The sequence below is a fragment of the Episyrphus balteatus genome, chromosome 3 (genome assembly GCF_945859705.1).
Source record: "Episyrphus balteatus chromosome 3, idEpiBalt1.1, whole genome shotgun sequence".
NCBI classification, from domain to species: Eukaryota; Metazoa; Arthropoda; class Insecta; order Diptera; family Syrphidae; genus Episyrphus; species Episyrphus balteatus.
Window position 1 is genome coordinate 102,506,320 of NC_079136.1, and position 22,977 is coordinate 102,529,296.

General features: G+C 30.4%; 1 protein-coding gene across 20 annotated transcripts in view; it reads left to right on the forward strand.

Annotated features, from left to right (window-relative positions):
• Positions 1-22,977, forward strand: part of LOC129913228 (regulating synaptic membrane exocytosis protein 2) — a 202,312-nt gene that overhangs the window by 87,324 nt on the left and 92,011 nt on the right. For 18 of the 20 annotated variants that reach the window (XR_008772010.1, XR_008772009.1, XM_055991790.1 and 15 more), the window contains one exon: positions 20,424-21,349. The exons of 1 other annotated variant lie outside the window; for it this stretch is intronic. Coding sequence is in view for 17 of the 19 variants with exons in the window: in XM_055991790.1 (XP_055847765.1) it covers positions 20,424-21,349 (926 nt within the window). In the remaining 2 variants the exon portion in view is untranslated. Of the gene's footprint in view, positions 1-15,891; positions 15,951-20,423; positions 21,350-22,977 lie in introns of all 20 variants that reach the window. One more of the 20 variants, XM_055991804.1, reaches the window with a different exon arrangement.

Genomic DNA, 22,977 nt, shown 5'->3' on the forward strand with positions numbered 1-22,977 from the left:
ATATTGGCTTTTTTTCGTTCAGTGTATTTAAAATTTTATCATCTTATGTTTTCGTTCACTACAACCACGAATGAATGAATTTTATTTATTTCTTTTTTTTTATAATTTTCTACAATAATTGTATGAGTACATAAACGCTTTAAAAACTGCACAGCTATTGCACATTTTTGTAAAAAAAATTTTGAAATCTGTTTTTTGATGCAAAATGTAAAAAATTATTTTATGAAAAATTTTGAACACCTGTGGTATAAAATAAATCTATGGAAACCTAGGTGGCCAACTTTCTTAAAAACATTCTCGTTTAAGGGGAATATTTTTAAGAAAGTTGGCCACCTAGGTTTCCATAGATTTATTTTATACCACAGGTGTTTAAAATTTTTCATAATACTTTTTTTACATTTTGCATCAAAAAACAGATTTCAAAATTTTTTTTACGAAAATGTGCACTAGCTGTGCAGTTTTTAAAGCATTTATGTAGTCATACAATTATTGTAGAAAATTATAAAAAAAGAAATAAATAAAATTCATTCATTCGTGGTTGAAGTGAACGAAAACACAAGATGATAAAATTTAAAATACACTGAACGAAAAAAAGCCCATATTTTATGAACTGGTTGCGATAGAACTTTTTTCTGTCTGTTTTTAGAACAGTCATAAGTGTAGCTATCAGCCCTTTTAGGGTTGTCCATTCTCTATTGCACATCCTGTATATATTCAGACATATTCTAAACAAAAATTCCCAGGGAAATAGTTTCGGGAGAAGGGCCCCAATCGGAAAAATGGCGAAAATTTCCATTTTTTTTTTTGGTTTCCCATATTCTTAACCATTGAAGAACGAAATTCAAGCTAAAAAATAATGAAATTTCAGGAACTTTTCAGTTAGGAGTTTTTTTTTCAGAATAGGCCAGATTATGACTATTACAACTCAACTTCAACTTTTTGAATCGTTATACCTAAGAAACGGTGGGTCTTAGGAAAAAAAGTGTCATGACACTTTTTATATATTATAATCCGGTCTACAATTCTTGCATTGAAAATTTTTTGATGAGACTTACCGTTTTGCTGAAAATCGTGAAAAACCAATTTTTGTGACCTTTGACCCCCCGTAAATTTTTTTCCAGACCTCGGATCGATGAGGACTTTTTAGATTTAATTTATGAAGGTGTTTCCAACAATCCTATCAATTTTCAGCTTGCTGGGAATTAATGTAACCTCGGATGTCTAAATTGACCGGACTATAGTGCAAATTTAGGTTGTGAATTACATCTTATTTCACTAATCACGGGTGCAAATTTCCTAAAGCCAATATCACTTTACATTAACATTTACGACAGTCATAAAATGAAAATATAACGCAATATTTGGTTGTTTTTCTACTTATACACATGTCGCATTTTATCCGGTCAAAATAGACATTCAACCCTGAAAAAATTTGCATGCAGCTGAATATTTAAGTAAAATGTCAAAAGTCCCCAAAAATCTCATAGATGCATACAAAATTTTTTAATGTTAAATGTTGAAAATGACAAAATACTCAATTTTTCGATATAGACCTAATTCTAAACGAATTACGAAAAGCACATCTTGAGCTTTTTTTTAGTCAAAAATATATGTACATATCGTCGCTTTAGAATCAAAGTGTCCTATCTCAAAATCTTGCGTTTTTCAGAAAGGGATTTGAAATATTTTTATTGTTAAAAACTAAATTTCGTCTAGAGTTTTTGCGAAGAGCTAAAAGTTGTAGGTAGAACAAATATGTAAAATTAATTTTTTGGTCCTCTATCGAATGGTAAAAATAATTTTTTTTTAATCCTTAAAAAACAAAAAAAATATTCAGACTTATGTCGTTTTGCATAAAAATAATTCCTATTCTTGTGTTTTTTTATCAGCAATGCTTGAAAAAGTCGTTTTGTATCGTAATGAAACCAATAAGTTTTGTTATTAACAGATACCTTAAATGCCCTCACGCTTTCAATTTAAGAGGTATTTTAATGAAAGTTTGACCAGAAAAAAACTTGTTTTGTGATTTTTTCTGTAGATATAGGCACCTACTTAACTAAAAATCACTAAATTTTGAGATATAACACTTTGCTTCTGAAGCGACGATATCTAAAATAATCAGATTTTACGAGATAAGTACAAAATTTTAAAATATTTTTTTTTTAGTGACAGCCTTGACAAAAAAAGTGTTCATATAAAAAAGCACATAACCTACAAGTTTTTCACAGAAATTTTTTTATAGGAGTCACCGTTAAAAGTACCTAATATTAGAAAAAAAACAGTTATTTTTGACATTTGACACATTTTAAAATCGCGATATTTTCTAAACGATTCCTCGTAGAAAATGTTGGGAGTAAAAAGTAATAGGCTGTATTTTATAACAAGAGATAGATTTACTGAATTCAGATTTTTGACATTTAACCTACAATAACTTTTTATGCATACATGAAATTTTTGGGGACTAATCGATGTTTCAATGCTCTGTACCAATTTTCAGCTCAATGCAAATTATTTCTGTGTTTTCACTTTTGTATGTCTACATATTTTATCTGGACTTATGCTTTTGTTTACTTTACCTTACGTAACGAGTGGATTTAGTAACGATATTTTTAGAGTATTTTTACCGAATCCAGTGGTTCTTCTTATTGTCTAAAAACTTATTTTATCGGTTTCACCTTTTTTTCTTTGAGTAACAAATAATTCTGATAAATATCAACAATACTATCTGAAAACCTCAACTAAATTAAAGATTAAAATGCAAGACTTCGCACGACAACAACGACTCGCTTCCTAATATATTTTGTTTACCTAATGTTGGTATCATCAAACTTTTCTTTTTTATAAATTATGATTTTGCAGAAGCAAGTACTTGAAGCTTAAGACTATATTTTTTTCTAGAAAAAAAAGCGAATATGCACATTAGGAAAATGTAAAATGAAAAATGACAAAAATCGGAAATTCATTCACATTTCACAAGGAAAACTTAAGTGGGGGTTTGTTAAAAGAACATTATACTCACTGGAAAGTCATAAAGAAGAAAATATCAAAGAGAAGAGCTCAACACAACACAGTCAAATGACAAAAAAAAGAAGATGAGACGTGAATTTAAAAGCTAAACGGAAGTGATTTCATGTGTTGAAATGTAAGAAACCTTCAGTAGTCGTTCGACCCCGCCCACTGACCCTTTTTCACCTATCTATTATCGACCTTCATTGATTAACACATACTTAAATTAAGTGTGCGTGTACTAAAATATGTACTCACCTAAGTATGCCAGGGATATGGATATTTTTTTCGGTTTTCTTTAGGTAAGAGTTCTCTTGCTGATACATTTATTCCTACAAACACCGTTTTATTCACTCCAGTTTTGAACCTGTCTGGGCCGACGCTACTTATGTTGTTTATAGTAGGCAATTTATTTAAATAGTCATGCTATAAAGTTTATAAATGAACAGTGAAAACCAAATAACTTGCATGGTTTCAAATTTTGAGCAAACAATTTTTTTGATAGAGATAGTCCTCTCTCTGAAACCTAATATCTTGTAAACGATATGGCAAGCAGGCATGGAAAAGTCGATACAACTGTATCGAATTTGATACAAATGAGTTTGTTCGAGTACAAAAATACAATTTGTCTAATTTCGATACAAATTTTTAATCTGTGTCTTAAAAATTCTTTTCTTTTTATTCAATTCGTCTGTATTTTTTTCCTCAGATTTTTTGAACCAAAATAAATGTTACAATTTGAGTGTAGTGATTTGTTCATTGTTCTATTTTTTCGACATTAATCAGAAAAAAATAAAATTGCACTTTTATTTTTGGGTCCTCACAATTTTTTTGTCCGAAATTAAATAAAATTTACTCTTTGCGCAGAAAATAATGAAATGTATATGGAAAATTCAAAAGTTTTTGCAAATATAACATTTTGTTTATATTTTAAATTAATTTCTCGTATGAAAAATATATTTCAATACAATTGTCCCCATTTCAGTACAATACAAATAAAATTTTCAGTACAATTAAAAAATGTCATTTTCCATCCCTGATGGCAAGTACGAAAAAGCACTTCTTAAGTTTTTTTTTTACATCATTGATTACACTGAACCAAATCCTTACGTAAATACAACGAAAAAATTCATTGAGCCAACGAAAATTTAATTATCAGCCGATGAAAAATTTAATTGGCTCAACGAAATGGCTTTCATATGTTAATGAAGAACTTCATCAATTAACGAAAACTTTCGTATTTTAATGAAATTTTTCATACAAATTTTTGATCGAGAATTAATGAATTTATACATCACTTTACGTAATTTTTTCATCAATTAACGTAAAATTTAATTAAAACTTTCGTAAGCTAACGAAGTTTTTCGTAAATTTTATGAATATTTTATATAAATTACGAAAAAATATTCGTTAGCTAACGAAACTTTTCGTTGTATTAATTATTTTTTTAGTAGATTATTCTTACATTCTTTTCGTAGAATTACGAATTTTTTCGTTAACCTATGAATTTTTTCATTAATTTTTCTTCTTAGGTATATTTAATTGGACTTGTTAAATCATTGATTTAATATAGCTTTAAATGGCCTTTAGTCCAAACAAAAAATTGGCGTTTGTCCCGGTGGAACTCACTTGAACTCATCAGTTGACTGAGACACCTTGTCAATACGCAAATATTTTCAATATTCAGCTCACCTTACATAGATTTTTAAACAAAAACCTAATGTGAACTATATCCAGCAAGATTAAGTTTTTCATCATTAAAACAGAAATGCACCCACACAGAGAAAAATAGACCACATAAAATAGAACAAAAACAATAAGATTTCTCTATGGTTTTCATCCAAGAAGGAAACCTTATTAAAACAATCGGGTTTTCCTTATTGTTTTAAAATCTGCAAAAAAATAAAAAAACGATGACCAGGCTGGGAATCGAACTGGAGACTTCAAATCATTAGTCGCCCACCTTACCACCTGAACCAACCTGCCATGAAAATATTGATTGCGTTTTTTGTTCTAGTGCTAAGTTGCAAAAAAAATCAACTTTTCACTCAAATTTTAATAAGATTTTCTCTATAAAAATAATAAGAAATCTCCTTAAAAAAAACCTTATTAATCGTTGATTTTAATAAGATTTCCTTATGAAATGTATGGACGGTAAAACAATATGGCAATCTGTTAGTTTTTAGCGGGTCATATTTTTCTCTGTGCAAGTCTACGTTTTTTTTTTTTGTAAGTCAACTATTTTTTTTTCGTTAACTGATGTATTTTTGCATAAGCTGATGAAGAATTTTCATAAGACAATTATTTATTTTTATAAACTTATGAAGATTTTCGTTAGTTAATGTTGGATTTCATAAGTTAATGAATTTTTTCGTTACTTAATTAAAACTTTGATAAAGTAAGCTAAAAATTCTTATTTTTCTTCTTTAAAATGAGTATGAAATTTTTCGTTAAGTGATGAATCTTTTCATTAAATTGGATTTTTTTGGCACTAGATAAGGAGAAAAAGTGTATGAAACGTTTTCATTAATTGATGAAGGTTTTCATATTACGAAAAATTACATATTTTCGTTGAGCCAACGAAAGTTTCGTTTGGCCAACGAAAATGTAGTGTATGAAACGATTTTCGTAATTTTACGAAAATTATTATTTTCAGTGTATGGTCTACAAAATAAATTAAAATTAATTTTCAAAAAATAACTTCTTAGAAGAGACAAGTATTATTTTTATCTGATAAGTAATAACTGAAGTATAGTGTGTAGTAACTAAAGCTCAAAAAACGGTTCACTAATATTAGCCGTGTTTTATTGGTACTCAGTATTTTACTGAGTAAACATTTAATGTTGTAAACAACATCTCGTCGCCCGAGAATTGTTTTGTCGTAAACGCCAAAATACACTTTTTTAAACTGGGTATGTAGTAATAGGTTTTAGAACGTTCTCTTTTCATTTCTGTTATCAGAATTGTCCTATCGTTTACCGTTACTGAGATAATTTGTATGCATTTTGTCGTATATCCACAAAATAAGCATCGGATTAGCTTTGGTTTGTCGTAAGCACCAACTTTTGGTGTTTACGACAAAAATTCTATGTATTTTTCAGCTTTTTTTTCTTCAGTATTGGTTTGTCGTACGTCATACAAAACAGGTACGGTAAAAAATTTCGAACTAAATTTTAAAATTGTTTTGTCTTTTTGTATACGTCCCAAATATAATATAAATAAATATATAAGTACTATTAAAGTATTTATTAAAAATAAGGACTCTATGTTCTATGAGGACAACGAATTTAAAAACTTTTTGCTGCATTAAGCTCTGCGCTCCTTGCGGTTTTACTCTATTCTTAGAGGTGCATTATATAAAGAAAGGAAGAAAAAAGCGCATTTCAGAGACATCTTAACATTATAAATGACAGGAACCTAAGTTCCTGATCGTAGTATCAAGGAATATTCGACTAATCCCGGGGGGAAATTAATTAAAGTTTTAACTTTTCGTTTTATAACCCAATAAAGGATCAGTACGACGGCTGTTTGATTTTCAAGGCAAACACAAGCCCAAATATTGCTCAAATGAGTGATTTCAACAAATACAAAATTGGAAAGGCAACTTTGAAGGCAGAAAGAGATCATGATCGGCATGTCATTGGACCTTTGCTCTGCCAAAAGGTAATGCGTCTTCATTTTTTTACAAAAGAAAATCAAATGTATTGTAATATGACAGCAAGACTTTGCATATCAGGAAACCCAAAAACAAAATATTGTGCTATTAGGAACGAGTTACACAGCACCGGTCGTAGTGGCGACGATAGTGATCAATTTTTAAAATTTTTGGTAAAATTTTTTGTTGGTATGTATTTTAAAAGAATAAATTCCTTAGTTTGATATTTATTTGAATAATTCGCTTTTATTTATGGTCATACAGTCCGTACTCTTAAAAATCGATTTTGTATTGCACTTTTTATATGTGAACAGATAGTAAATTTGTTTTTATAACATTAGGATAGCCTCATCCCATTTATATTATAGCTAAAACGAAAGTTATTTGATAACTTTTTTAACGAAAACAATTTTTTTTATTTAACAAAGTTAAACAAATAATTTAAAAGATTCTAGCTCCCCCTTTTTAATTAGAATTTTGTCAGAAATACGATTATTCAAAAAGTAGTTAAGAAATTTCAACACATCTAATGAGACGTTATCTCTGGGGGCTTTGATGCCATCATTTGATATCTCTTTCTTCAGATACAGCTTTCTATCTGCATATCATAAACTGCCCATTTTAGTTAATCCCACGCATTTAACATTATATTTGAAGCCGTTGAAACAAGATCGCCAACATAGTTTTTTTTTAACTTTGAATTTCTTTAAACGTTCTTATCCATAATTTGCGAGAAATGGCACTTCTAAAAAATAATTTGTAAGACTTAAACATTATCCTGACATTTTTCTTAAGTCCACTATAATATGGTTTTGTGTGGTGGGGCCAATTCTTTACAGCTGGCAAAAACAGAAAGTCTTAATATTGGAATGTCGTACGTGCGCTTACTTTGTCGTAGGAGTGAAAAAAAGTTGATTTTGGTGGCGTTTACGACAAACTGATTTTGGGTAAAAACCTTGATAATTTGAAAACCAAACCAGATAAGACAATTTTAACAGTATAAATAAGAAGAAGATATCGCACAAAATATTCTATTAAAAATTGAAAAAATTCTATCGGCCGGTTTATTTTTTATAGAAAAAACTTTAAAATGCGATTTCTCAAAATTCCAAAATTGGCGTTTACGACAAAACAACTCTCGGGCGACGATCTATTGATTACTTTTATTTATTTACAAATAATCCTTATTGTTGAAGGGCCAAAAATGTATAAGTTTAGAAAAAAATTTTCTCTGTAAACCAATAAATAAAAAACTTTTGTCTATCCTTAGCAATTATTTGTTGTTGTTTACCGTGCAAAATTTTACTGAGCTAAGTACTGAGTTACCAATAAAACACGGCTAATATTAGTGAACCGGGACGAATAGCTCCGATTTTAATGATCTTTTCTTTCAAACGTCGCGACGCGTCGGTAATTAAAAATACTTTTGCATCTATGTTTTAAAAATTGCCGCTCTTGCCGCTTCGGACTGCGATGGATTGGGTTCGATAACAAACAACAAACGAACCAAAAATTATACATACATACATGTAGGATGGGTACTTGTTTTTGAAAGCATTAGTATTATTTTTGAAATTTGTTCATATATTTTTAGATGTTCAAAATTTCATACTTATCAAAATATATATTTAAATAAGAATATTTAAGAAGGGGATAAACATCCCCGACACGTCGTGTACCTTAGCCCTGCTTAAACTAGAATAAATTTGTATCCTCTCTTCCTTAGATTCCTTAGATTTTTTCAAAATTATTTAAAAGAAAGCAAAAGCCTTCAAAACGAATAAAGATGAGCCTTACTTGCCATTTTCTTCTTTTTCTCTATTTATTTTTACTTTCTCTATAGGGCAAGTATTGGTTTCGTGTCGAAAAAAAAAATTGAGGTTTTAATCAAAACCAACATTACGATGATAAAGAATTCCGAAAAAGTGGGTCTCGCTATTTCGTCCGTCCGTCCGTGTGTGCGTCCATCTGTACCCAGAAAACCCTAACTCCCGAAAACCCAAAAACCCAAAATCCCGAAAACCCACAATCCCAAAATCCCGAAAAACCAAAATCCCGAAAACTTAAAATCCAGAAAGGCCAAAAATTGACAGCGTCTCCATTTCTCATAAAAACTACGTTTGTGAATGAGAATAAAAAAATAGGTCTGTTCGTTGTCCCCCCTCCAGGGCACTCTAAGTCATGTCAATTAACTCTCAAAAAAATCAGAGTTTCTCGGGTTTTCATTTTACATCGAACACCTCAGAGCTTTAGTTTCATCAGCGAACATCGAACACAGAGGAAATAACTCTGGTTGAAAAAGAAGCTACAAAAAACGCTTGACAACGAATTCGGAGCGACCCAGAGTGCCCTAGAGCTCACAACGAACAAACCTAATACTTATAAATGTATGTCGTTTCGGATTGGCCGTCCGGAAGCGTTTGCTGCAAGTTTTTTATTCTCCTAGTGAAAAAACAAAAACAAAATATTTGATTTTTCACCAATACCTATATAGTACAGAAAAGTTAGTAAAAAAACAGGCATTTTGTGGAACGAAATACAGGACGGCTGAATTTTTGAAATCTGAAAGAGGGGTATTAGAAAAGCTTAAGTCCTGGTTTTCGGGACGCCACCCCCCTGGCGAAATCCGCCATTTTGGAAAACGCGAATCGCTCTATATCTCCAAAACTATGGGTCCTATAGAAATGGTTATCAGACCAAAGTTATTGGAAATTTAATTATCTTTTTCTTTGTAGTACATTATTTTTCTGCGCGGGCAATAATTTTGAGGTTATGTTGTTTTAATTTATTTTTTTTTCGGTTTTTTAAAGATTTAATCATTCCCGGTATCAGTTACATAATTTTTTAAACAGTAAAGGTTATAGACCATCAATTTTGTAATAATTTGGTATATTTTTGAAAGTCATGCGATGTATAAGTCGAAAGTTATTGATCTGCAAACTATAATCTAAGTGCAGGAAAGTTAGTAAAAAAACAAGCATTTTGTGGAACGAAATACAGGACTGCTGATTTTTTCAAATCTGAAAGAAGGGTATTAGAAAAGCTTAAGTCCTGGTTTTCGGAACGCCAACTACCTGGCGAAATCCACCATTTTGAAAAAACGTGAATTGGTCTATATCTACTACACTATTGGCTTGAGCGAATAAGTTATGCAACCAAAGTTGTAGGTAATATAAATATCTTTCCTTGTGCATTAACTGTTTTTCAGCGAGGACAACACATTTGAGGTTATGTTGTTTTATTTTTTTATTTTTTCGTTTTTTTTTTTTTTGAATTTTTCTCAGTCTCTATGATAGAAATATAAAAGTTGGATGTTGGCTTAAAACAAAATATGTGTACCACAATATTGTAAGTCTTACCATTACCCACCTTAATAAATCCCTCTCACATCATATTTTTCTCGTTTTTACATAACGTACACGATTTAGCCTTTTTTTATACCTTATGCAAAAATATATAAGTGGGTATATTTTTTGAAAATATTGAGATAGATTGCTCTTAAAGTTCCTTATCTTTGGTTTTAAAAATCATATAATCTTCAAAAGTATACCAAATTAATAGAAATTTGATGTTCTACAACTTTAATGGTGCTTATGTTTCTATCATAGAGACTGAGAAAAGTTAAAAAAAAGAAAAAAAAAAAAATAGAAAATAAAACAACATAACCCCAAAAGCGTTGTCCTCGGTGAAAAAGAGTGCATGCACAAGGAAAGATATTTATATTACCTACAACTTTGGTTAAGTAACTTATTCGGTCAAGCCAAAAGTGTAGTGGATATGGACCAATACACGTTTTTCAAAATGGTGGATTTCGCCAGGTGGTTGGCGTCCCGAAAACCAGGACTTAAGCTTTTCTAATACCCTTCTTTCAGATTTGTAAAAATCAGCCGTCCTGCATTTTGTTCCACAAAATGCCTGTTTTTTTTACTAACTTTCCTGCACTTAGATTATAGTTTTCATATCAATAACTTTCAACTTATACTTCGCATGACTTTCAAAAATATACCAAATTATTACAAAATTGATGGTCTATAACCTTTACTGTTTAAAAAATTATGTAACTGATACCGGGAATGATTAAATCTTTAAAAAACCGAAAAAAAAATAAATTAAAACAACATAACCTCAAAATTATTGCCCGCGCAGAAAAATAATGTACTACAAAGAAAAAGATAATTAAATTTCCAATAACTTTGGTCTGATAACCATTTCTATAGGACCCATAGTTTTAGAGATATAGAGCGATTCGCGTTTTCCAAAATGGCGGATTTCGCCAGGGGAGTGCCGTCCCGAAAACCAGGACTTAAGCTTTTCTAATACCGCTCTTTCAGATTTGAAAAATTCAGCCGTCCTGTATTTCGTTCCATGAAAAAGTCTATCTTTCCTGTACTATATATTGAATTTCAGAATTGGGTGGAAGCGATTCAAACTTTTTTATTGGATTTCAGAATGATTGAATCATTGAGTGATTCCAATCGAAAACGACATTCATGTACCTAGTTGAAAAAGTTTTTGAAAAAATATTGTTCAAATAAAACCAACTGTACCTACTCTTTAAATGTGTTTAAACAAAAAATTTAGAGATAAAGGTTAACTTGTCAATTGAGCCTAAATGGCATGAATAATTAATTTTTTTTAAGTTAACCTTTGTGTACTTTAATAAACTGCACATTTTTAATAAATGCATTAACAAGTATATGAGAGGTAAGACATAATCTGCTATTGCTTTTTTTCGTGATTTTAAAAAATTGTTTTAAAATGAATTTTTTTTTGAGAGGCGCCACTTGCAATCTTGCCCAGGGGCGCCGGTAGTGCTTAAACCGGCACTGTCTGTACCCATTTACACAGCCCAAACGGGTGGACGGATTTTTTTCAAATTTGGTACAGATGATTTTTATGGAATTCTGAAAGATGGTTTGTTTTTGTTTTTTATATCTCGCTTAAAAAGTGTACTTCCCATACAAATTTTTCAATTTAAATCAAATATCTCGAAACGGCTGATTGCAATAAAACTGAATTCTTATTAAAAAACAAGTAAAGTAAAAAAAAACTTTTTTTTTCATTTAACAAAATTTTTCCTTAAATGCGGGCTCTTCCCCAATATCAATTTTTTAAAAATTTATATAGAGCCAGCTCTAAAAATCTACAAGTAAACTAACATTAAAGTGCTTTGAACTGCAAGAGCAAGTACGTGCGACCCCAGTCGTGCGTTTTATTATCATTGCTTATACTATTTTTCTTATTAAAATACTTCCTACGATGTCATTGATATCGTTCTCTGCAGTATTGTCATCTATAGTTACGTACCGTTACTCAGTGAGAATAACTAATATGAATGAAAAATTGGTAAAGGACTTTTTTTATAGATCCTAAAAGAAATTTCTAAGATCATTGACTAAAATTGTACTGCATTATCAATTGTATACCAGTTACAAGACTAAATTTTTTTTTTATTTCAATAGTCTACTGGCAGCTAGTACCCATTAAACTTAAGTTAATTTTGCTTCATATCTATTTCCTCATTATATTGTTGACTACCCGACAACCGATACGATAAAAGTCACTGAATTTTGCCTTGATATTCTATAAAACAAAAACAAACTGCTTGTTTCAGCAATAAATCACCTCTATTTCTACTTTCATGACTCGACAACGGTACCTATACAATATTTGCAGTGGAACTTTAGTATATACTCTACTAAACTTCGTGCTTCGACTTAAATTGCAACATTCCACCTCAAATGAGTTTTATAAAACCTACTCAATTACATTAACTTTAAAAAATGTATTTTCACATTTACAATGTGAAATATGAGCTGGGAGTCCCATTCTCAAGTCACATGCAAAAAGTGTCTACATGAAATTAGAATCGATCCAGATCCACAGTAGGTATGCCATTTTAAAAATATAAATTTGTTTAAATTAAACTGCAAATGTCACATTAAATCCAGCAAATTTGCTCCCTTAGTAGGAATATGAAATGTGGACTGCGAATTGCAAATCCACTGTCAAGTCAATTAAAATGAATGACAATTATTATTATTGAGGGCTATATTTGGGACTATTATTGGTTATAAATAAAATACACGACTGGTTCCACGTACTTACTCTTATATTGAAAAATTCTTAGAATGTTAAAGCCTTTTATTAAAAAAAAAAAAACTTATACCTACGCAATATAATAAGAACATTTTTTAAATTTTTTTTTGAGTAGATATGTATGTGCAGTAAAGGACAATACGACGATGATTGATATGTCATTGAAAAGGTATTTTTGCGTTAATCAAATATGGAAACCCTATACAAATAAAAAAAACACATAAAAAATCTTTTTTGAGCAAAAGAGTACAAACTTTTGTTGACATTCTCTTCTTACTTAAAAATACCGAGTGCCACCTCAAAAATACGGGCAAGTACTCGGCAACCCTACGCAAATGCTAAGAAACACAGAAAACTATTTTTTTAAACAAAAAATGTATGGTATTTGATAGAATTAAAGGCCAAAAGATAACACATTTTGGCTGTAAAAATAATATTTTTAGTATCTACCAATTTATAAACGTTTATGTGGTGGTCCTACCCAGCCTTAAATAGGTTAAAAAATAATATTAATTTTTTTTTGTTTTTTTTTTTTTTTTAATGAAATGATATGACAAAAACCAATTAAAAAACGAAAAATTTGGGTTGGATGCAAAATTGCGTAGAAACGGTTGTCCACAGGAAAAAAGTTTTGGCAAATTCCAGATTGTTTTTTTTTTTTTTTGTGAATCGGACGTAGTTTGGCATAGATAAAGTCAGTTAAGGGAAAGGAGAGCAAAAATCATAGAAACCGTCATATCTCGAAAACGAGAAAATTACCTCTCAAGTTTTTCGACTTAAAATTACCTCAAGAATTGTTTTCATTTGGGGCGTTGACTGCCTTTTGAGGTTGTGGTGTGAAAATAAAAATTCGCGCGAATTTTTCGAAGGGGGCGCTAAAATGAAATACGCTACCCAATAAATTTAAATATATTTTCGAATTTGAATTTAAATTTCTTTTTTATTTTAATCAAAGTTGAAAAGAATTTTATAAATATTAAAATTTTTAAGAACCCTAAGGTTGAAATGTAAATTTCAACCTGAAAACCAAGTTCAATCACCAGCGCCAGGGTGTGAATATTTTAATTTTGTTGCTTAAAATTGGTATTCGTATGGGCATAGGGCTTTAACACTTCTTACTTGTAAGCTCAAAGATACAAATACAAATTGCTTAAGTCTATCTTAATTTTTTTCGATATTTCAAAATCTTAGAAATTTCAACATTTTTGAGATGAAAACATTGAAATATTTGTTAAGCATACATTATGATGCCACACCATCATAATATCATCTAATGAAGCATTTAAAAATACTCCTTACAAAAATTTAATTTAAAATATCTATAAAATATATCTTTTTCAAGAATTCAAAATGTTTAAGAAAGACAAATGTTCGCTTATTTGTTATTTTTCTAAAACAAAATGAAGGAAAAGTGTTAGCCACATATTCACAGCTAAGTTCAGTATTAACGGCCCTATTATGACTCCTGAATCGCTAGAAAATTTTGACGAATCAATGTTATTGATCCTTTAATAAGCCGTTTAGCGTTATTTCCACATCGTTTTCTTTATTTTGACTGCATTGCGGGTAGATTGTTGCAGTTTTCGGAATACCACGATATGAGTGCTTCGTTCTACTCGCGAATCATAATAGGGCCCTAAGTGTGCTAAACCTTAGATTGTAGGTACAAACATTTATTATTTCATACTTATGTTTTGATTGTTTGCCTTATTAAATGTATTAAACTTAGGGCCGGTTTGTTGACACTCGATTATCTTTAATCAAAGATTATTCCAGTTGATAATCGTAAATTTCGTTTGTTCACAAAAATTTTTATCAAAGAATCAATGATTTGAGCAGTTAATTTGAGATTTTGTTAATCATCCAATTTTGCTCGATTAGGTCTATTAAATCAAGGATTAACTGGAATTCAGTTTGTTCATACTTGATATTCTTACAAAGTTAGCCGGTTATTTTCCGACACTTCTTCAAGTCAATACGTCATTGAATTCTTAAAATCAATGAGACATACACTGTTGGCCAAAACAAATGAAAATTATAGAATAAAAAATTTTGATATACATATGTATATGTATTTATTTTAAATTAATTCAAATTAGTACATTTTTAACATAAGTACATTTATTTCCTTTTTATTAAGTAACAAAAAATAGCATAAAACAAAATAAGAGAGTTTCAAAGCGAATACTTACCCCTATTACGGTTGGCCTTTGTCATAAAACGACACAAAAACGACTAGCTCTGGAATCCAAAATTGAGGCTAAAGTATAGCAATTATCGTTTCATAAGGAAGAATGGCAGAGAGCGGAGGAAACTGTCAAGTTAAATATTCAATTTTACAAAAATTGCCGCTTCTAGAGCAAGCCGTTTTCTTGTCGTTTTATGACAAACGCCAACCGAAATAGGGATGGCTTTTTTCTGTTCGGTTTAAAGCTTGACCTCCATGTTTTGCATTTTAATGCAGTGCTCCTCCGCGGCGTCCAAAAGCTTTTGTTCGTATTTCTGTTGGCTATAATGCAATTGTTGCTGCTTTAAAATTTGCTGTTTTTTTTTTTTATTTCGTTTGTCGTCAGGGTCTTCGATTTTTTTAATCATTTCTGAAAATATATAGGTAGGTTCATATTTATTTAGATAAAAAAGTATTTATTTACTTACCTTCCTTACTGCTAGCGCTTTCAAATTCAACAAAATAATAACAAACTTCAAAAAATGAAAAAAAAAAAACTTAATTCTTGATTAAGTTTCGACAACCAAACTGACAGATAGATTGGAAAATGGAATGATTTTTGGAAAAACTATGATTTGTTGATCAAAGTGAAAAAAAAGTGAACAAACGCTCTATGATTATCAAGGATTCTTAATCCTCAATTAAGGGGAATCCATAATGATCAAATCGACGATTTAACCCACTCTCAACAAACTGGCCCTTAATCAGTTGACACACAATACAAAATTTCTCCACATATAAAGAGGTTTAATATTATGTATAGTATGGTATTTTATTTTAACAAAAAACTATTTAATTTAAAATAACAAAACAACATACTTCACATTTCTTTAAATTATTCCTACAATTATATTAATTGTAATTTAAAAAGAAAAAAAATAGAAAACCAAAACAAATTTCTCAGCAGGTAGTGTTGATGGTGGTGTTCACTCAGTTGAATCCGGAGACATACAAATCCACAATGTAAGATACAAAGTAAACAATTTTATATCTAAAATACATTTATCTACTTATCCGTCAAATAAAAAAGATTCAATATAAAAAAAAACACCTACAATCGTCTTGGAATGTGATATATATTGCACACAAATTTATTTATTTCTCCATTAACTACGCATTTTTTGCTTTTGTCCTTTTGAATGTTTTTATATCAACCAATAAAATTTCGAATATATATAATTATATATATATACACTCGTATACACCACTCTCTTTGAAATAAATAATTCAATATTTATATAACATTTCAAAATGTCGCTTAAGAAAGTCTTTTTAAGCTTTTTTTGTCGTCTTTTTTACTGTCAGCAAATATGTATAATTTTTTTCTTTATATAAATGTGTGTAAAATTTAACCGTTTTTATTTTTTTATATATTTTATATTTTTTTTTTCTAAGACTTCGTTGTTGAAATATTTTTTTAAAAAAATGTGGAAAAATTTGCATGGAATTGTGTACAGCTGTTATAGGTTTAGTGTCATATTTTTTTGTTTATAAATTAAAATTTGTTTTATTTTTTAAAACTTCTTAATTTATGTTAAACAAATACCCACAATAATTGAGGAAAAATGAAATTTGATAGGTATAACAAAAATTCTTGTTTTTTAAACATTTTGGATTTTTGTTCTTAAAAAATGCTGGAAAATTTGGCCCAAAAACTCTATAACAACAAATGGCGTCCATCTTTAAAGACTAATGAAAATTTTAGAGCTTCCCAATGTGCGTACAGATTTAAGACATGGGCCATTTTGTTATTTTATTATATGATCGACAGTAGTTGTGATCCTTGAAATTTTTTGAAAATTGATATTGGATCCTTTTTTTGAAATAAATGTTTTTTCCTAAGAGATGAACATAAATTTCTGTTTCATCGGTGTTTCTCATAGGTAATCAAAATTCTTATTCATGCGGGAAAAATTTATGCTGATTACTCGTTTAAAAAATAATTTTTTGCCTCCATCTTATTTTACGTATCTGTTGTTGAATTTGTTTCCATATTTCGTTTCTGTTGAGGTTCATTTCCATAAGTATGAATCAGAGGCGGCGGAAGGGGTGTGCGGAGTGTGCCCCCGCACACGGCCCCGCGCTTGGTGGGGCCCCGCGGGAGCCAAATGAAAATGTCTTGGTAATAATAAAATCCGAAAAACCATATCTCTTTTCTTTATTTATAACAATCGAACAAAAAAGTAATTGAAATTGGCCTGTTTCCACTCGATTTCCATAATTGCATTGAGATGAGTCGAAGTATGGTCTTAACTAAATTGGCCACTTTTTGCAAAAGTACGAAAGAAAAAATATTTGTTTTTTTGGCAAGAAAAAGAAAATTAAACAATTTAAGATTATTGTTTAACTTTTTTTTCTCAAGTGAAGCACATATTTAGTTTGCCAAGCAACGTGGATTATCTAAAGTTTTTGCTCTTAAGATTAACAATTTAATTTAAAACTTAATGAAATGTATACATTTTTTGTTACAAAATCTCTTTTTTCTATTTTTCAATTTTGTATAGGTATTTAAAATTGTATGTAATATATATTTCCTGTAAAAAAATTTGTTTGCTCGATAACGCTCGCAATTTATATAAAATAATTTTTCACACTTTGTTAAGGACTTACAACTTTTCTGTTTTCTGTTGATCTCCAGAAAACTGATTAAAAAGGACCATCTTATTAAGTGGAGTTTTTGAATTTTCGTTGTTCCAAATTGCGTATTCGAACACATTTTGCGGATTCATTGATGTTTCAAAATACGGACGGATTCACAATCCACCAAACTTTTCCCATTTTAATTAATCAATTTTGCTCAAACAAAAAAGTGAATAATTTATGTATTTATTAGTTATTTCTTAAAAAAAAAAATATTAAATTATTGATAAGAATCTAACAGAGGAAAGCTTTAATCAACAAAATAATTCCCATTAGTCATTATAACTTCATTGAAAAACTTCCTACTAGATGATGGGAAAAAAACAAACAATAGGTCGGAAAACGTAGAATATAATCGCACAACTTTTTTTATATATCTTCCTGCATCTAGCAGGGAAAGCCCCTTGTTTTTTTCAGTATCTTCTTCTTGAACTCAAAAGTGAACCATTGCATCGGTAAGTCCAGAAAAAGAAAGAAAACTTATTTTTAATAGAAATAAAAATCATGTGATATTAAAAAACAATAGTTTAAAGAAAGAAACAAATCCCGGCTTTATTTCCTTCTTCCTACTGATAAATTTTAATTTTGTATTTCAATTCAATTGTGCTTAAAGACGATATTGGTGTCAAATTAAAGGGAATGCAATCTTCTTTTCAAATTCAGATGTTTTCTGGGTCAAAGGTTGTCAGTTTCATAAAGCAGCCTGTTTTAAGGTTAGAAGCGATTGAAGTGCGTTTTTTCATAAAGTCTTGTTTTTTGGTATGTTGGTCGACAGTTAAGGAAAATGTCTCATATAATATGGAGTTGAAATGCAAATTTATTCTCAAATTAAAGCTAATAATGTCTACTTTTCAAAACCAGAGGTCTTTCAAGTCAGAAATTGGAACTAAGGTCATGCAGCCTGTTTTAAAGTTAGGATCGTTTTTCACTTCTAACGTTCCCACAGGCTTGAGGGTGAAATGCCAAGCTTCGGTCCGTCAGACCTTTAAATTTTGAAAGAAGATGTTATAACCTTTATTTAGACATCACTGAGTCATTAATTCCTATATTAATAACATTTGCATAAAACCTTTTGTTAAATTTTTCCTTGTATTTTAATGATTTTAAAAATACTTTGTATAGATAAAAAAAATTCATTGAAGAACGAATTAATTTTTTTTCTGATATGTACGTACATTTAACAAATCTTATTTATATAAAAAGTATTAAAAGTTTTAAATTTTAAAACAATTTGTAATTTATGAACAAGTTCGTGAGATCAAGTCGTGCATTTTGTTTTTCATCTACATTGAAATGGAACACCTTTGAGTTTGCTATAACAATTTTGAACTTGAACTTGGACGGAATATTTGATACTTTTTTTCAAAATGATAGTCCAAAATCATTTTCCTAGGGGCCCCGCAAATATACTCTCGCACACGCCTCATTTTGGTCTAGCGCCGCCTCTGGTATGAATCAATAAGTTGTTTTCAAAATCTTAGAACTGGATTACTAAAAACCTAAGAACTGGGTATTTCAAATTGAAGTCTACCTGAAAAAATGGCAAAATTCGAGCAGCTAAATAAAAAGTGAGGAAATTAAAACTTAAAAGTTAAAAAAAAACACATCATCTAGTTCAGATCCATCCTTTATGAAGAGAATTCTTTGTACAAGGTTTCAAGCTATCGTAAGTTGAGATTTCGTTATACAGGGTGTCCCAAAAGTAATGGATCAAAAGAAATATACTGATAGACGAACTTAAAGGCTCTCATAATTTGGCAACTTCTTCATCCCAAATCCTTACGGTTTTCAATTAAATGCAGTATTTGTGAAATTTCAAAAAAATGCCTACTGTGCAACAGTATTTTTTCGATATACTTTTTTGAAAAGTGCAATACCGGTACAAGTTTTTTAAATAATAAACCAGTGCCACACCATGCAACTCTTTTCCGGCACATTGCTCCAAAATAAAAGTAAGAAATTAAGTTTTATAAAACTTGGAAATGTTAATTAATTTGTTGCTGCAAAAAACCGCGTATTAAATAATTTTTTTTTGATCAATTAAGTGTTTCTTATTATTGGGCAATGTTTAAGTGAAAAAATAATAAAAAATAAAAATCAATTGGGGGCGGAGGAAGCAAAATACTGTTGCAAAGTAGGGATTTTTCGAAATTTCACAAAAACTGCATTTAATTGAAAACCGTAAGGATTTGGGATGAACAAGTTACCAAATTCTTAGTCGAGCCTTTAAGTTCGTCTATCAGAATATTTTTTTTTTATCCATACTTTTGGGACACCCTGTATACTACTTATTCCATATCATTTCTAAAGTGTCCGATAACTTTCCAGACATTTCCTGAAAATGATAAGTGATGCGGTTAATATTCTACAATATGTTTGTATGAATTTTGTTTTTATAAAGAGTAAATTATTTGGAAAATATCGACAGTCGATGATCCTTTAGATAAAAAATAAAAATGTACACTTTTTAATTTTTACTTTATAATTAATTTGCGCGATTTATCAAAGAATAGGTATTTAATATACTTTCGTACGGATGAAGGTTAGAATAAAAACGATAAAAACTATCAAATTTAATTCGCAAAGGATAAGCTACTAACACACGTCATGTTCGCCAACATCTCTCTCCTCCTGCAAAGGTTAAACAGTAATTTAATTTATTTTTTTAATTTTCCTGCAATCCTTATAAAATAAAACTCATCCAAGCTCTGGATACAACAACGAAGAAGATTTTTAGATAATCAAAAACTAAAACTGCCTGGAACCATAAACAAAAATATTTACCACCTTTTCTAGCAAAAAACGACCACTGGCAGAATTCAAGCAAGCGCGATTTTCGACTGAACGTAACAAATCGTCTTCATCACGCGGAACACTACAACAATCCACCCACAGTGACCCAGCCTGCACCGAATTCCCGATCCACAGCTAGATTAGATGTGCAACAGCGAAACACTTTTAATCGCACTAACCACGATCGATATAGTAGCGGAGGTCCTGCTTCCGCACATCCTCCACCGCTACAACCACAACGTTCAGTAATTGCAGAACGTGTCGCTGGCCAACTTTTTCCCCATCTGACAACAGCAGGTATCAATTCTTCTCTCTACTCCACGCCATCATCTTTTCACCATAATAGCAGCAGTCTGGGAGGAGTTGGAGGAGCTTCCAGCACGGGCATTACTAGTCTAAGCAACAGTTCTAACAGTAGTTACCATTACCCACAAATAGTGATAGGTGAACCAAACATTAGTACCTCATATGACCGTTATACAACACCCTCCTTGCACTCCCACCATCATCCAACGCAAACTATTATTACCGAGACTACTGCAACTACGAACCATCCCTTCTGGGATGAACACACCCCGACGTCCGCCTCTGCTCAGGATAATCGACGTTTCACGGAACGCAGAAAGAAAACTGTCCGTTTTGACGGGCACGACGATGATGCCGACGTGGAGGTTGTGGTACCAACTGCGAATCTCATTACAGTGGCTACTGCTGCTGTTGGTCCGCCCACAGCTGTAACGACTGTTTTGGGCAGCAGCAGCATCGGTAGCAGTAACATTGGCGGAGTTGGCCTAGTTGGAGTAGATGACTGGTCACGCTGGGACGCCGAACGACAGGGCAGTCAAGATTCGGCAACCAAAGATTCTGGAATCGATACCAGCAGTACCTTCACAAGTAGTGAAGATTCCAATCGTGGCGATGGTCCAAAGGTACCTTTAACACATACAATCACATTCTCCTTCTCAAAACCGCACTAGAAACCGATTTTTTCTGACCTTAACTTCCAATTATATTTGTTTTTGTTTTAAATTCATTGATCGAAATGTCCTCTATGAAAAAAAAAGATTCTCCCCAAAAACTAAAAACACTGCAAACATGACACAAGTTTTTGTACAAAGTTTTCTTACGTTATGTTATTTTGTATTTTGCTCGAAATTTTGAATTGTCAACAATTTAGATCTAGGCAGTTGTGTGTGTTCAAAAACTTAGTTCTTCAAACAATTTAGAGCTCTTACTGTGTTTTTGTTTGATGTTTTATAAATGTTTTAATGATGGTATTGATGGTAGTGCTTTTTCAGTGTTATTTTTTTTTTTCTATTTCAATTCATTGAATTTTTTTTGTTTATTTTTTTTTTTAACATCATTAATGCACATCTGAAATGGTTTTTGGCTAATGTCCAAAAATGATTAAAGTGAGTAAAGGAGGACTTTAAAAAATAAAAAAATACCCTATACAGAGCATGCATAGACAGTGTTTTTGTACTAATCAAAGAAGTGAGAGAATTGTCAGAACAACAAACAAAGCAACAACAAAAAATTAATGAAAATCATAGATTTACAAAAAATAAAGTCCAGAAATGGTGCACCATCAAGGACACTTTCCCTTTTTCTATTTTATGTTTGACACAAAACACAAAGCCAGCAAGTCGGTTTATTTGTTCTTTGTTTTCATGTTTTATTTTGTACTTTAATTTAAATGATTTATTGTAAATAAATTAGTGCTTATATTTAAAATTTAATGCACTAACCAATGCACAATATTTGTAAAGCACAGCAATTATCAAATAAAAAATGAGATCAAATGTGCATGTGTCTGCGTTTTTAATATTATTCGTATCTGTTGAATTTAATATTTTTAAGATTTATTTTTCAGATATTTTCTCGTACGAATAATAATACTTTTATGATTGTTTTTCTATGTAAAATTAAAGCATGTTGGGTTTTCAGGTAAAACAATATGCGTCTTCTATAAAAACTGGAAAAGGTTTAAATTTTTTTACATAATTTTATTTTTTTAACTTTATAACTTAAATATGGGTATCAACGCAAAATTCTAATAAGCCTATTCAAAATGAGAGCCTTTGTAATTTTGGTCGTGATTTTGCAAATAACAGTAATTCGAATTGAAATAAAACACGTTTTTAATTCTTATATTTGGGATTAAATTTATTCATTTATTTATCATTTATCACTCACCATTAAAACGCCCCTTAAATATTTTGCTTTGAAAATTGCAAATTCATATTCAAAGAGATTATAAAAAATAACTTTTCTTTTATTTTATTCAAAATTAAGTCTAGTTTCTACTAAAGCAAGAAGTCAGAAAATCTTTTTATCTGAAAGCCATTTTCTTTGCTTCTATCAATTGCTCAAACAATTTATTGGTTGCACCAAGGTAAAAAGCAATTAGGCTAAGAAGCGGATTTAATAATTTAAAATGCTGAATTGCAAATAAATATTATTATGCAAAATTCTCGATTATTAAAAATTCGATTTCGAAAATGTTTATACAGAAATTACGTTCGCATATAGAAACTTATGCGCACGAAGAATCAAT